Source organism: Dreissena polymorpha, chromosome 15, assembly GCF_020536995.1.
Source record: "Dreissena polymorpha isolate Duluth1 chromosome 15, UMN_Dpol_1.0, whole genome shotgun sequence".
NCBI classification, from domain to species: Eukaryota; Metazoa; Mollusca; class Bivalvia; order Myida; family Dreissenidae; genus Dreissena; species Dreissena polymorpha.
Window position 1 is genome coordinate 45,127,227 of NC_068369.1, and position 14,548 is coordinate 45,141,774.

The window sequence follows — 14,548 nt, forward strand, 5'->3', positions numbered from 1 at the left end:
GTACATTTAGCCCAGTTTTCTCAAAACGAGAGGTTCATGTGTACCAAGCTATCCCAGAACAAGGGCAAGTGAGTAAGCTGGCTGCAGGTACATGGTTGAAATACTGTTGAAACTTGTTGAAATTACAGAAAAAATCGAAACAAAACAGACTAGCAAATAAAAGGAAGATGTTAAAACTAAACCACACAATTCCCTGCAGTGCTGTAGGAGCATATTATTTCAGCAGTATTAAGTGATCATTTTGCTTTTTTTTTTCAGTTGCCTTAAAAGAACAAGGTCACTCAGTCAACAAACTGGTGAAGAGATTTGATAAAGGGAGCCCCGACCAAGAGCCGCCCAAGTGAGTACTTTACAGGCCCCTTGACCACAAACTGTCTTTAACCCATTAATGCCTTGTGGACTCTCCCATCCTTCTAAATTGGATCAATTTATTTTCCAAAATTAGGGATGTCTAGTATATTTATTTCTATATTTAGAATATTTCTTACATAAATTCCTTTAAGCAAACAGCGCAGACCCTGATAAGACGCCACATCATGCGGCGTCTCATCTCGGTCTATGCTGTTTGCCAAGGCCTTTTTTCTAGACGCTAGGCATAAATGGGTTAAGTCAATCTTCATCTTGGTTATTGACCTTACAACTGATACCCAAGAAATATTCAAATATACAAATAAACACTATTAACCAATCAAAATTTAAGGTCTGGTTAGGCAAGTGTTTCAATTGGTCATTGTAGGAAAATAAGATTTCAGAATGGTAGTATTCGGTGCTACAGCAATTTATGTGGTATTTTATAGTTCCCTAATAGTATTTTGTATTACTGATAGCAAAAAGATAATTCTGAAGATGTTAATAGGGCTGTATTTTAAGCAATTTATAAAGAAACAATTTTGAATCATGCAGATATTAAAAATGGGATCAAACTTTATTTTTTCCTAGTAACTATAGTATATGAATATATAGTAAAAGATATCTGGACATTCAAAATATTTTTAATAGAATTAATTGACTTAAACCTATAACAACTGCCTTAAAAACAAAGAATTTTTCATTTATAATTGATAAATTAATTTTACTTTATGCCGCAGGAAAAGTTCAAAGACATCCCATTTACATTTTGAATAAAAATACACAATTTGGTTAATCAATTTACCCGCTGAAATACAATCTCATGTATGACCTACTTTTCATGTGAAAACTGTAAGAAACAAATAAATGCTTGTTGCTTTCCTGGCAAGCATAGCCTTAGAACACTTGGTTCAGTTTTGGGTTGGTTTCTTTCTATTTTCGTATTGTGTGTTGTAAAAGGTTCATCAAGCCTCACCCGCCTCCGAAACCAGACTTTATGCCCACGTAAGTTACCTGGTACTGACCAATAGCTTTGATTTCTAGCACAACACATTTTGTACAATAATCCAACTCACGCAACCAAGGCGAGTGATTCTTTCTCAATCTTTAAGATGATTTTATCACATTAGAAAGTATTAACAAACTTCTTTCTCAATCTTGGAGATGATTTTATCACATTAGAAAGTTTTAACAAACTTCTTTCTCAATCTTGAAGATGATTTAATCATGTTAGAAAGTATTAACAAACTTTTAGATTAAGTTTTCTGGATTCTGTTATAGGACTTCTGTGAATACTTTTTGGTGGGTGGGAGCATAGGATATTGAATAATGTTTCTTTCCAGAAGTTTGTTGCAATCACAACCCTGTTGGTTACATACAACCAATACTTCTTCTACTACTTTGATGTGTAATGACTTATGATGTATGTGTCTCAGTGAACCTTTGTCAATCTTCACTGCATATGCAAATGGAATAGTAATGGCTTACCAATATTGGAAACTTGTTGAGTTAAAGGCACACCCTAATGTTTATAAGATACAATTTATAATATATGAAATTGATGGGCAATTGGCTAAATAACATAAGATGACAGCATTGGAGGGGCATTGATTAAAATCTTTTGAGGCAGAAGCATTAAAGTTCAAGAAATTCAAGAGTTTATAACTCAGGAAGAACCTGCAGGCAATCTTTGATATTTGAACTGAAATTTATGCATCATATTTTGCTTACTGTTTGTGGGCATTGGCTGTTCTGAATTGAACAATTGGCCGTTTTGGTGCCTTGATTATGACTCAATTAGTTTACACAAAACTATGCATTATCACTCATGTACCCGTTGAATTTATACTCGAAATTAAAAATCTCTGCTCCTTAGCTTGTTTGTTATCTCCCTTATTATATGCACATATTTGTGTCACAATATCTCCCATAGTGTATTCATATATTTATGTGTGGATTAATTTCACAGCACTTAAAAATCTCTTGAATAGAGATGCCTCAAACCCCCACAGCCATTTGTCAATATTATCTAAATACACCTTTGTACAATACAAAACAACGTGATGTCATAGTATCTAAATATTCAGCACCGTATCCCATTCATTCAGTAATTCACTTTTGAATTCTTCTTGATATTTTCTTTCCAATGGGTTTCAAACTGTGTAATTTCTTGTCATATTAACTTACCAGTGGTATTTACTTTATGTCAGTTGTTATGCCTTCTTTAAGTAATCATACCATTTTCTGTTGTAACATGTGCCTATTTTCTTACCTTCATGATAAATCTGACATATTTTCTGACTTATATATGTGAATCACTCAAACTGTATATGAATATAATACAGTAACTGCTCTTGTAGACTGCAACAAAAACAATTATTGTGTATTGCATTATTTTAAATATATACAATTGTATGATTGTAAAGCATTATTCACTGATTATATGATTAGTTGGTTATTAAAACTGTATCACTAATTTAATTAAAACTGTAGCACAGTTATATTGTCATTTAAATACATTATCAATGTATTACTATTACATGATGTATATGTTATATGTAAACACATTTTAATATTATAACAACAACAACACATAAAATTGTATATTTGTAGTTAATTAACAAAAAATTGATCATTCGTCTTGTGCACATAAATTAACATTATGTTTTTGAAAGTAAGAAATTTAAACACTTAATTCATAGGAAACAATATGTAATTATATACTGCATAATTTGCACAATATGTTTTTCATTAATTGTAAATAAGAAAGCTTTCATTCTTATTCATTCTGGCTTTTAACAAAGCACGTCTTTAAATCAAGTATGCAGTAACCATTCTTTAAACATAACACATTCTTTGAAAATAACAAACAATTCAAGTAAATAAACATTTAAATTCTGTATTTGTAGACAGACTAGAAAAAATGCAATAGCTTCCCCTGGGTGAGTACATGTGGCCATGACAGCCATGTTAACTAAGAGAATTCTAATCTTCATATTGCCTATAATATATTACAAACATTTTTTCCTGAGTCCTGAAATTGTATTAATTTAGTTTAAATAATTTGCTTCACAGAAAATCTCATTTTGAATCAAATTATTTAATATTGAGCCCATGCTTTGGTAAAGACCTTTTCAGCTCTTTGTATATTTCATGGAAGTTTCAAATGATTCTTACTGAGGCAGTTTTAAGAAAATGAGATGGGTAATACTTTTTCGAACATTGAGATACATTTCAACAGACACGAATCTGAAAATCCTTATTATTGTAATTTGGTAAGTTTTGAACTTGTCTCTGACTTTTGATCCGACCCCAATCTGATAATCCTCATTATTTCTTGGAAACATTTGTACCAGTTGCTTTCTATATTTAATTATTTCATGGTTACTTTTGAAGCACCCATTAAAAAACTTTTGAGCCAACCTCCATCTGTGGAACACTTACCTCTGAGTAACTTGAAAACCAACCCCAATCTGAGAATCATTCTTATTACTTGAAACTTTTGTACCAACTGCCTTCATTGAATTATTATTTCTTGGTGACTTTTGAAGCACCCATTAAGAAACTTCCGAACCTACCTCCATCTGAGAAACCTTTTTGTCACTGAGTAACTTGAGAACCAACCTCCAATCTGAGAATCATCATTCTGATTATTGTAATTTTAATGCAACATCTATCTGAGAATCATCATTAATGTTTGGTAATATTTGCACCAATCCCCATCTTAGAAAACTTTTAATTACTTTAATATTTACTTACCTGCCCTTTCTGTAAATCCTCATTCTTAATTTGGCAATTTTGATCCAACCCCCATCTGAGAATCATCATTACTCTTTGGAAATGTTTGAACCATTTCCCATCTTAGAATACTTATTATTACTTGGTAATGTTGTACCGACCCCTTTTGAGAATTCTCATTACTTGGACACAGTCAAGGGAGGCAACGAACCAGTAAGAACACCCAGAGTTCTCTGTCCTTGTCGTCGGGCCTCGATTTGGCGAGGGCGAAGTAAGTAGCCGCCTTGTACTCATGCATCGTCCCTCCCTTCTTTGAATGCCTTTCACTACTGTATAGGCTATTGATTGTTCGCCTTAAATCAAAGACTAGAAGTTCGGAATTTCTCAGTGTCTTGAGTTTTCTTCTCTTTATATTTTTAAGCTTGTTGTATATTACATTACTTCTCAAGTGTGGTTAAATGTTTGATTGTGTAATCATGATTAAAATCTCAAACCAGATGATGTAAACATTGGAATTCTATCTGACTAGTTTTTAACAGTTTTCTGGAGATTTTGTTGCATATTGAATTGATTGTGTTTTAATTATCATTATAGTCTGTATAAATGTAATGTAAAGTTCTCCATACTCAATCTGATGAACAAAATAGGTTTATTGTTGTTTGATTTAAAATGTCTAGGATGTGTTCTAGTTTGATGTTTATACCACCCAACTTTAAATCTTTGTTATGTTTTCTCAATTTGTCTCAACAATGGCTGCTGCATTTCTCATAACTGATTAAACTTCTAAAAAATGCTCACATTTTTCTCTTTTCAAGACTGTAATGATTAACCACTGAAATGATCGAGTAATCACTTGTAAGCTTCTTTCCTTGACCTTGAAGTCATCTTGACCATGAAGTCATCTTGACCTTGAAGTCACCTTGACCTTGAAGTCATCTTGACCTTGAAGTCATCTTGACCATGAAGTCACCTTGACCTTGAAGTCATCTTGACCTTGAAGTCATCTTGACCTTGAAGTCACCTTGACCTTGAAGTCATCTTGACCTTGAAGTCATCTGGACCATGAAGTCATCTTGATCTTGAAGTCATCTTGACCATGAAGTCATCTTGACCTTGAAGTCATCTTGACCGAAGTCATCTTGACCCTAAAGTCATCTTGACCTTGAAATGATTATTTTGTTGTAAGCGTCTTTCTTGATCTGTACATTGTATTGACCCCCTAAGTTCTTCTGCTCCCCCAAAATTAATTTTTGGGGGAGCATATAGTCGCCGCTTCGTCTGTCCGTCCGTCCGTGTGTCCGTTGGTCTGTGCACAATTTTAACCGGGCTATTTCTCAGCAACTAATGACCGGAATTCAATAAAACTTTATGGGAAGCTTCACTACCAAGAGGAGATGTGCATATTATCAGCGGGTTCTGGTCGGATGATTTTTCACAGAGTTAAGGCCCTTTGAAATTTTCTATAAAAAAATATTGTTCTCCCAACTACTGTGTTCTCAAGACGTTTCCTTTTATCTGAATATATAGTGAAATATTGTGACAAAAAAACAACTTTGGGGAGCATCACCTGTCTTTGACGCTTTCTTGTCTTAACCTTGAAATGACTAGTGAGTTGTGAGCTTTTTATCTTAACCTTGAAATTGTATTGACCTTTAGTCTTCTTGACCTTGACTTGGCAACCTCCTTATAAGCTGCTTTCCTGGAGATTGTTATGGTATTGACCTTGAATTCTTCTTTTTATCTATATCAGTTTTCAAATGGTCCTTGACCTTGTTTTTATTATGACCTCAAAATGATCTTTCAATAGTAAGCAACTTTTCTTTGCCTTAAAATTTTATTGACCTTGAAGTCTTCTTGACTTTAAAATGGTATGAACTGTAAGTTCTTTCCTTCGACCTTGAATTAACGTAGATGAGTCCTCAGTGCAAGTGTACTTATGTTTGCTGTTTTGCCATGCAAAAAAAAATTATAAAAAAAATTAAAAAATTGATAAATGTCAAAACTTGCAATTAAATTTTATTAAATTGTACTGTTAAAATTAGCCTGCTCTTAATGAAGGCCTCTATGTCAAATTTATGAAATGAACTCAAAAGCTGTTATTAACGAGATGTTGACAACAGATTGTTTGAAATGTTTTAGTATCTGACTCTAGGAAACCGTTTGAAAATCATGGGATCATCCATGTTGGATCCAAAACATTCAAATTACTCCCAGGTGTTGTGTTATGCTTGCAAACTTAAAGGTGCAAACATTGCATGGCTATTCAGGGCTTCATGCAGTGAGTATTTTAAGTTTGTAAACAACATTTATTTTTGCTGCTGATACGTTGTAATTCAAATGCAGAGTTGATTCCTGTGAAAGCAATAAATGGGAATTCATTAATGCGCAGTGGATTGTAATATGGTCGGTTCGTTGCACTGAACTTTTTGTCAGTCATTCATTTGCTGAGTTATTTTGGGGAAACCCCAGTTTGTTTTTTACCAATATGTGCAGCTGTAAATTAAACAGTACTTGATGCTTTGCAACATATTTTGTAACAGTTTGGCTTATCCACAAGTTGAAACAGTTTGTTACATTCTGTGTGAAATTCTGTGCATCAATAAAATGATCTTAAGCATTAACATCATTATCAATTGTAAATATCAGTAGTGTTGGCACCATCTTACTCTTTTAAGAAAATGTAATTAATATTTGCTTTAAAAGAGATGCATACATACATAATCCAATGTAAAAAAAAATAAAAAAATTGGCAACACATTTATTAATAACAAAAAACCAAGTAGTATGCACAATTGTAGGTGTTAAATAATTATGCACTAGTAGTTCATTTAACTACTTGATTAAGTGTTTATGTATTGAGATTATTTCAAGTGGAGTTTACAAGTAAATCCTTGATACATCATGTCTGTTGCAATGGAACACTTGTACACAAGAACACCTGTACGCCAGACTATGAACATGTGGTAATTTTCATGACCTTAACAGTTTAACAAATACATTGTTAATGAACTTTTAACTTTATGAACCAAAGTTCTACACATTAATGAACAGTTTTCATTTATTGGAACACAAAGTTTATTAACCATTGTTGGACTAAGAACAATTGATTAACCATTTCAAGAAACAGTACATGAACTAATGAACACTTTCGCAGGGGTTATACTGAGAAATAGTCAGGGAAAAAATATTAACTAAGGAATATAATTATGGTAAGTAAAAAACATTGGTGCTAAAATAAAAACATTGATGGAAAATAAAAACAAAAGGTATGTTCTACAATAGGCTGAGTTGATGATGATAATTGATAATTACATTGTACTTTAAAATGAGTCTTGTTCTGAGAAAACTGGGCTTAATGCATATGCGTAAAGTGTCATCCCAGATTAGCCTGTGAAGTCTGCACAGGCTAATCAGGAACGACACTTTCCGCCTAAATTCGATTTTTGCTAAGAAGAGACTTCATTCAAAGAAAAAAAAGTGTCATCCATGATTAGCCTGTGCCGACTGCACAGGCTAATCTGGGACGACAGTTTACGCACATGCATTATGCCTAGTTTTCTCAGAACGGGACTCAAATGATGTGCTATCCCATCTATCTCATGTATTAGTGGTGTGATGTATTCAACATCTCTTTGGCTATCAAGTCATCATTTCCTATAACATGCATGCTTGAATGATAAGTTTTACAAGGATGTCCGGTTTAATCATTTTATGGTTAATATAAATTTTCGGCGGATGAATAATATGTGTACAAGATGAGGTCTGTATTAAATAGAAATGAAATATATAGATTAAAAGTGGTAAGTTTTAGTTGTGTTTTTAAATGTTTAGAGAAAACATCTTATGTTATTGATGATGTTGAAGATGTTGGTGTTTATTTTAGACGTAAATGAGAATTAATTATTAATTGTTTACCTTTTACACGATGTATGATTTAAGAAAAAAGTGTTTGAAATGACAAAAGACGCATATAAAGACATGTGTTCTGATGAAGTTAATTTCAACTTATACATTATGATTATGAAATCCGGGCTGTTGCCATATGATTTATTACTATGTGACATGTTTTTGCCTTATGAGGTTTAACATGGAACTTGGTTCCTTAAAGCATTCAACTCAGTAACACTATTTTTATAATAATGGAATATTAATGATGGTAACTCACAGAAAATCTGCAGAGCAGATAGGAACTGGACCTTTGCATTCTGAATTTTTGTTTACATAGGTTAAACAAGAAAGAAACATTTGAACTGTATATTGCGAAAATGGGTCTTATGCCATATCTGGCCAGCGTAGTTCCAGACCAGTGTGCGCCATTGCGCAGTCTGGTCACAAGCTATGTAGTTTGCTATAAAGGTACACAAGATGTGGTGGTCACATTAGCTGGTTGTATTATAGTTTTGACAGTACTAAATAATTTATTATGAAAAGCAAAACACACACATCAATATTTTTAATTATTGTCCCCTACCGGTTTCACCGGAGGGGACCTATGGTTTGCGCTCTGTGAGTCTGTCACACTTTTCTGGATCCTGCGATAACTTTAAAAGTTCTTCATATTTTTTTCATGAAACTTGAAACATGGATAGATGGCAATATGGACATTATGCACGTCATTTCATTTTGTTCCTACGTCAAAAATTCTGGTTGCTATGGCAACAAATAGACTAGAAATACTGCTGACAATGGTGGTTTTCTGGATCCTGTGATAACTTTAAAAGTTCTTAATATTTGTTCATGAAACTTGCAACATGGAAAAATGGCAATATGGACATTATGCACGTCATTTCATTTTGTTCCTATGTCAAAAATTGTCGTTGCTTTGGTAACCCCCCCCCCCCCAAATTTTTTTTAAATAATTTCTGAAAATGGTGTAATTTCTGACAATGGTGGAGCCGGTAACTAGAGGACCATATTGCTTGACAATAGCCTTGTTATATATGACATTTGCATACTGTTCTTGCATACAAACCTATAGACAATTCCATAAATTAATAGCTCCTAGATTTTTACACCCCTATACACACACCCTGACCATATAGATAGGAAAATACACTAAAGACTTCCCATGTCTTCATTTCATATTGTGTTGGCATGTTTGAAGTTAGTTTTCCCTAAATATCAAACATGGAGTTATTACACCCTGCAGATTCAGGAGTTAGTTTACATTAACAATAGTGAGATTACCTAACCCCTATGAATTCTGGAGTGACTCTACATTTACCTCCCTCAAATATAAAATTGATGGTACATATACCCTCCATAATTTCATAAGTTATTGCACATTTACCACAAGTATTCAAATATAAGCATTAATTTACCAGCATTACAAAAATGTGTAGGGACTCTAAATTGTAAGTGACCATTTTTGTTTTTTTTCAGGAAAAATTCGGACGATGTCAAGCGATCAGAAAGTATGAAGGGACGAGAAGACCAGGTAAGGCCAAACCAATCAGATTTTATGCTATATATTCAAGGTCTGGCAAATTTATTAAGGCCAAACCAATAAGATTTTATGCTATATATTCAAGGTCTGGAAAGTTTTTTAATGCCTGTACCACAAAAAAACAAACAACCATGTATGCTATAAAGAGAAAAAAGGTCTTAGTATGTTTATATAAAAGTGAAACAATATTGTGCAAGTATGTGTAACATTGATTCATTTCAGCTGTTAAACATAAGATTCCTAAATTGTGTATGGGTGTGTAAATAAACAGCCAATTTTTTTATGAATGCACCTTTTCAAACCCCTCCTATTGCAATAAATTATCTACTGCATTACATAGTCTGTACAATTTTGTGAAAGATGCAAGTGAGAATCCTTGGAAATATTGATATAGGTCAGTCCAATGGATGAAATAAGATATCAAACAACTAAAAACTCCAAATTCCCCTTGTTTTCAGTACAGTATATAAACTGACTGATTGAACACATGATTGCAAACAATTTATGCCCATCTGTCTGCCATTTTTATTGCAGCGTCCCCGCGTGGCCAAACGTTCCGTCAGTGACCTGGCCATGGATGACCAAACCGTAAAGTCACTGACCACTGGTAGCTCCTCTACCTCTAGTCTCAGGTATTGTAAGCTCCTCTACCTCTAGTCTCAGGTATTGTAAGCTCCTCTTCCTCTAGTCTCAGGTATTGTAAGCTCCTCTATCTCAAGTCTCAGGTATTGTAAGCTTCTCTACCTCTAGTCTCGGTTATTGTTAGCTCCTTTACCTCTAGTCTCAGGTATTGTTAGCTCCTCTACCTCTAGTCTCAGGTATAAGAAGCTCCTCTACCTCTAGTCTCCGGTATTGTAAGCTCCTCTATCTCTAGTCTCAGGTATTGTAAGCTCCTCTATGTCAAGTCTCATGTATTGTAAGCTCCCCTACCTCGAGTCTCAGGTATTATAAGCTCCTCTACCTCTAGTTTCAGGTATTATAAGCTCCTCTACCTCTAGTCTCAGGTATTATAACCTCCTCTACCTCTTGCCTCAGGTATTGTAGGCTCCTCTACCTCAAGTCTCAGGTATTGTAAGCTCCTCTATCTCTAGCCTCAGGTTTTGTAGGCTCCTCTACCTCAAGTCTCAGGTATTGTAAGCTCCTCTACCTGTAGTCTCAGATAGTGTTAGCTCCTGTATCTCTAGTCTCAGGTATTGTAAGCTCCTGTATCTCTAGTCTCAGGTATTGTAAGCTCCTGTATCTCTAGCCTAAGATATTGTAAGCTCCTCTATGTCAAGTCTCATGTATTGTAAGCTCCTCTACCTGAAGCCTCAGGTATTGTAAGCTCTATGTCAAGTCTCAGGTATCCTAAGCTCCTCTACCTCTAGTTTCAGGTATTGTAAGCTCCTCTACCGTAAGCTCCTCTATCTCAAGTCTCAGGTTTTGTAAGCTGCTCTACCTCTAGACTCAGATATTGATTGTAAGCTCCTCTACATCTAGTCTCAGATATTGTAAGTTTTGTAGGGTAGCTTCTCTAATTTAAATCTCAGGTATTGATAGTTTGGTAGGCCATTTTCTCCTAGGTACTTAACGCCTTATTTCAGATAGCATTTTCTACAAGATATTGAATATTTTCCTCTTTTCAAAATAGTCATATATATTTATCAATTAGGCAATATTAACTTGTCAAAATTATGGTATTGGAAAACACTGGGACACAAAATATTGTCTGATTTAGGAGTAATGAAAGCCCCAGCAGTTCCATGGACACCCTGACAGCCCAGATCCAGACAGACTCTGATTTCGAGGTGGAGCCCGAGCTGCCATCATTGAAGCAGCTCCTGGGCGAGGACACGGTGCGGAAACTGAAGCCCAAAGAGAAGAAACGACAGGACGTCATTAATGGTGAGTGCTGGCGTGTTTATAGTGTAGAAACGGAGTGTATGAGTTCCCCTATTGGTTATCATATGGGCTTTGTTAAGGGAAAACTGGGCTTAATGCATATGCTTAAGTGTCATCCCTTATTATCTCCCACCAGAGGCGGAGGGATATTGTGTTGGCGTTGTCCGTCCGTGAGTCCGGCCGTCCGTCAGTCCGTCCGGCACTTTTGTGTCCAGAGCCTTATCTTGGAAGTTCTTTGGCGGATTTCATTGAAACTTGGTATGAGTATATATATGCATAAGAGGATGATGCACGCCAAATGGCATTGTACACCATATGTTAAAAACAGACTTATGGCCCTTTGTATCTTATTAGTCAGCGCGGTCTGCACAGGCTAATCTTGGATGGCACTTTCAGCACATGCATTGAGCCCAGTTTTCCCAGGTCGCAGTCCAAATAGCGCTGAGTTTATTATTTCCCCTATTGTTTATCAGATTATTTCTTGGACACTTGTACTTTTCCAATGTTATAATCCCATTAAGAAGACTAACAATGTAGACATGTCCTAAGAATCTTCAGGCTGTATCACCATCATCCAGGTGTGAAAATGATTGTACAAGGATGTGTCGTGGATCAATTCATATGGGTCAGATTGCTGTTTAATTGCCATTTGCTCATTGAATGTCCAAATTTGTTTATAAGAATATTATTTTCTTATTATAATCATTATGGCATGTAAACAGGATGTCTGAACATTTACAGCGTCTGAAATCCAATGCAAACAATCCTTTTTTGCAGAAAAAAATTTATCACGCCTCTGGAAGCATTTAACAGTTGAATGCATCTGAATGATGGAGTTTGCATGTATTGTTTGCAAACAGGTATGAGAGAAAACATTTGATCCTACTGTATACAAATGAGACGCTTTCTGAGAAAACTGGGCTTAATGCATGTGCGTGTGGCTAATCTGGGACGACACTTTCCGCTTTTATGGTATTTTTAGTTTCAAGGAAGTCCCTCCTTACCAAAAATCAAGTTGAGGCGGAAAGTGTCGTCCCTCCGCACAGGCTAATCTGGGACGACACTTTACGCACATGCATTAAGCCCAGTTTTCTCAGAACAAGGCTCAAATACAAGTTGTGTATTTCACAGAACTGTTCTACACGGAGAAGTGCCATGTGCGTAGTCTGAAAATACTGGACAAGCTCTTCTACCAGCCCATGAAGCATGAGAACTCCATACAGAAGGACTTCTGTCAGTTACTGTTCCCCAATCTAGAGACCATGATCCAGTTACATGGTGAGTGGGGTGCAGCCTACGTAAAATCGGGCTGAATGTATGTATGTGTGGGGTGCAGCCTACGTAAAATCGGGCTCAATGTATGTATGTGTGGGGTGCAGCCTACATAAAATCGGGCTCAATGTATGTATGTGTGGGGTGCAGCCTACGTCAAATCGGGCTCAATGTATGTATGTAAGGTGTCCTCCCAGATTAGCCTGTGCACAGGCTAATCAGGGACAACACTTTCCGTCTAGATTTGGATTTTTGGTAAGAAAAGAGTTCCTATAAGCAAAAAGAGATACTGTGCTGTGTTTATTTAATGTTGGTCAGATTATTAAAAAATAATGTGATTTATTAAAAGAGTATTTAAATGACTTGTGATGTTTGATCAGTCAGTAGATTCTTTAAATAAAATTTAACTTAACTCTTTGGTGAAAACATTTTCAATATGGTGGGTTTAGATAATTGGGGGCATTTAGATTTGTCGTTAGCCTCTTTATTTCTTGTGCTTTCATCTGTCTTAGAGAGTTTTGCGTTGCATGAAATTACTTATTAAACTAAAAAAATACAACTGCTATTTTTTTTTATGTGTAGGTTATATTTTGGAAATGATGATATCCTGATATATTTTTCATTTTTCTACCGATCATTGCATGTCTAAGTGTTCATCTTTTTATAAACAATTAGTGCAGGTCATGTATTAACATATGTTATTTTTGTACATTTTAGGGACTTTAAACAAAAGTATGAAAGAACGCCGCAAAGAAAAATCTGTGATAACCGTTGTTGGAGACCTTCTGTTGCAGAGAGTATGTACCTGTAGTGTAGACATTAGAGTTGTCAATGTGATCTCAGTTTTAAGAAAATTTTGTATTTAACAAATTGGGCCTAATGTGGAAAAAATTGAATAAACTATAACACCTTTTGGATTGTTAATAAGTAAACTAATATAAACAGTATTTATGTAATTGTATAATGAAAGTCAATTAAAACAATTACATCTTATAAAAACAGTGTATACAAAATATGTATCATAAGCATAAATTAACAATTATTTTCCTTGTTCACATACGTTATTATACCGAAAACATTTACTTAATAACAACCATTTCATTAGACCCCTACCAATGTAATGGAGGGGACTAAAGGTTTGTTCTTTGTCTGTCTCCCTGTTTTTAACCAGGTTTTCTGAAGGAAAAAACTGGTTATTACATTGGCGAATGTCGGCGGGTGGGCTGGCGGGTAGGCGGAACAAGCGTGTCCTGGCCATAACTTTGTCGTTCATTGTGAGATTTTAAAATCATTTGGCACATTTGTTCACCATCATTGGACAGTGTGTCGCACGAAAGAATACGTCAATATCTCCAAGGTCAAGGTTGCCACAAATTAAAAATAGATTTTTTTTTTAAACAAAGGGGGTTAATTATGAACAATCAGTTCAGTTTGAGTTGTCTCCCTTTATCAGATTTTTTTATATAGTGTTCGGACTGTCTGTCTTTCTGTCCCTTGAAATATAATCTTCATATTTGGTATGCATGTGTATATGGACAAGGCCTTTCCATACGCACACAATTTTTTACCCCTGTGACATTGACCTTGAACTTTAAGGATCGTTGGTTTCGAAATCTGCGTTTAGGTTTCGAAAAATGCTCATAACTTCCATGTCCCTTGAGATATAACCGTCATATTAATATGCATGAGTATATGGACAAGGCCTTTCACTACGCACAAAATGTTTTACCCCTGTGACCTTGACCATGAACTTAGGGTCAGCGTTAAGGTTTCGAAAATTGCGTTTAGGTTTCGAAAAATGCTCATAACTTCTATGTCCCTTGAGATATAACCTTCTTATTTGGTATGCATGTGTATATAGAC

General features: G+C 35.1%; 1 protein-coding gene across 2 annotated transcripts in view; it reads left to right on the forward strand.

Annotated features, from left to right (window-relative positions):
- The window catches only part of LOC127859842 (rho guanine nucleotide exchange factor 12-like), a 206,812-nt gene that overhangs the window by 138,346 nt on the left and 53,918 nt on the right, over positions 1-14,548 (forward strand). For both annotated transcript variants that reach the window (XM_052397366.1, XM_052397367.1), the window contains 8 exons: positions 259-340; positions 1,309-1,353; positions 4,280-4,357; positions 9,469-9,523; positions 10,067-10,164; positions 11,250-11,416; positions 12,545-12,691; positions 13,403-13,482. In XM_052397366.1, coding sequence (XP_052253326.1) covers positions 259-340; positions 1,309-1,353; positions 4,280-4,357; positions 9,469-9,523; positions 10,067-10,164; positions 11,250-11,416; positions 12,545-12,691; positions 13,403-13,482 — 752 coding nt within the window. The remainder of the gene's footprint in view (positions 1-258; positions 341-1,308; positions 1,354-4,279; positions 4,358-9,468; positions 9,524-10,066; positions 10,165-11,249; positions 11,417-12,544; positions 12,692-13,402; positions 13,483-14,548) is intronic.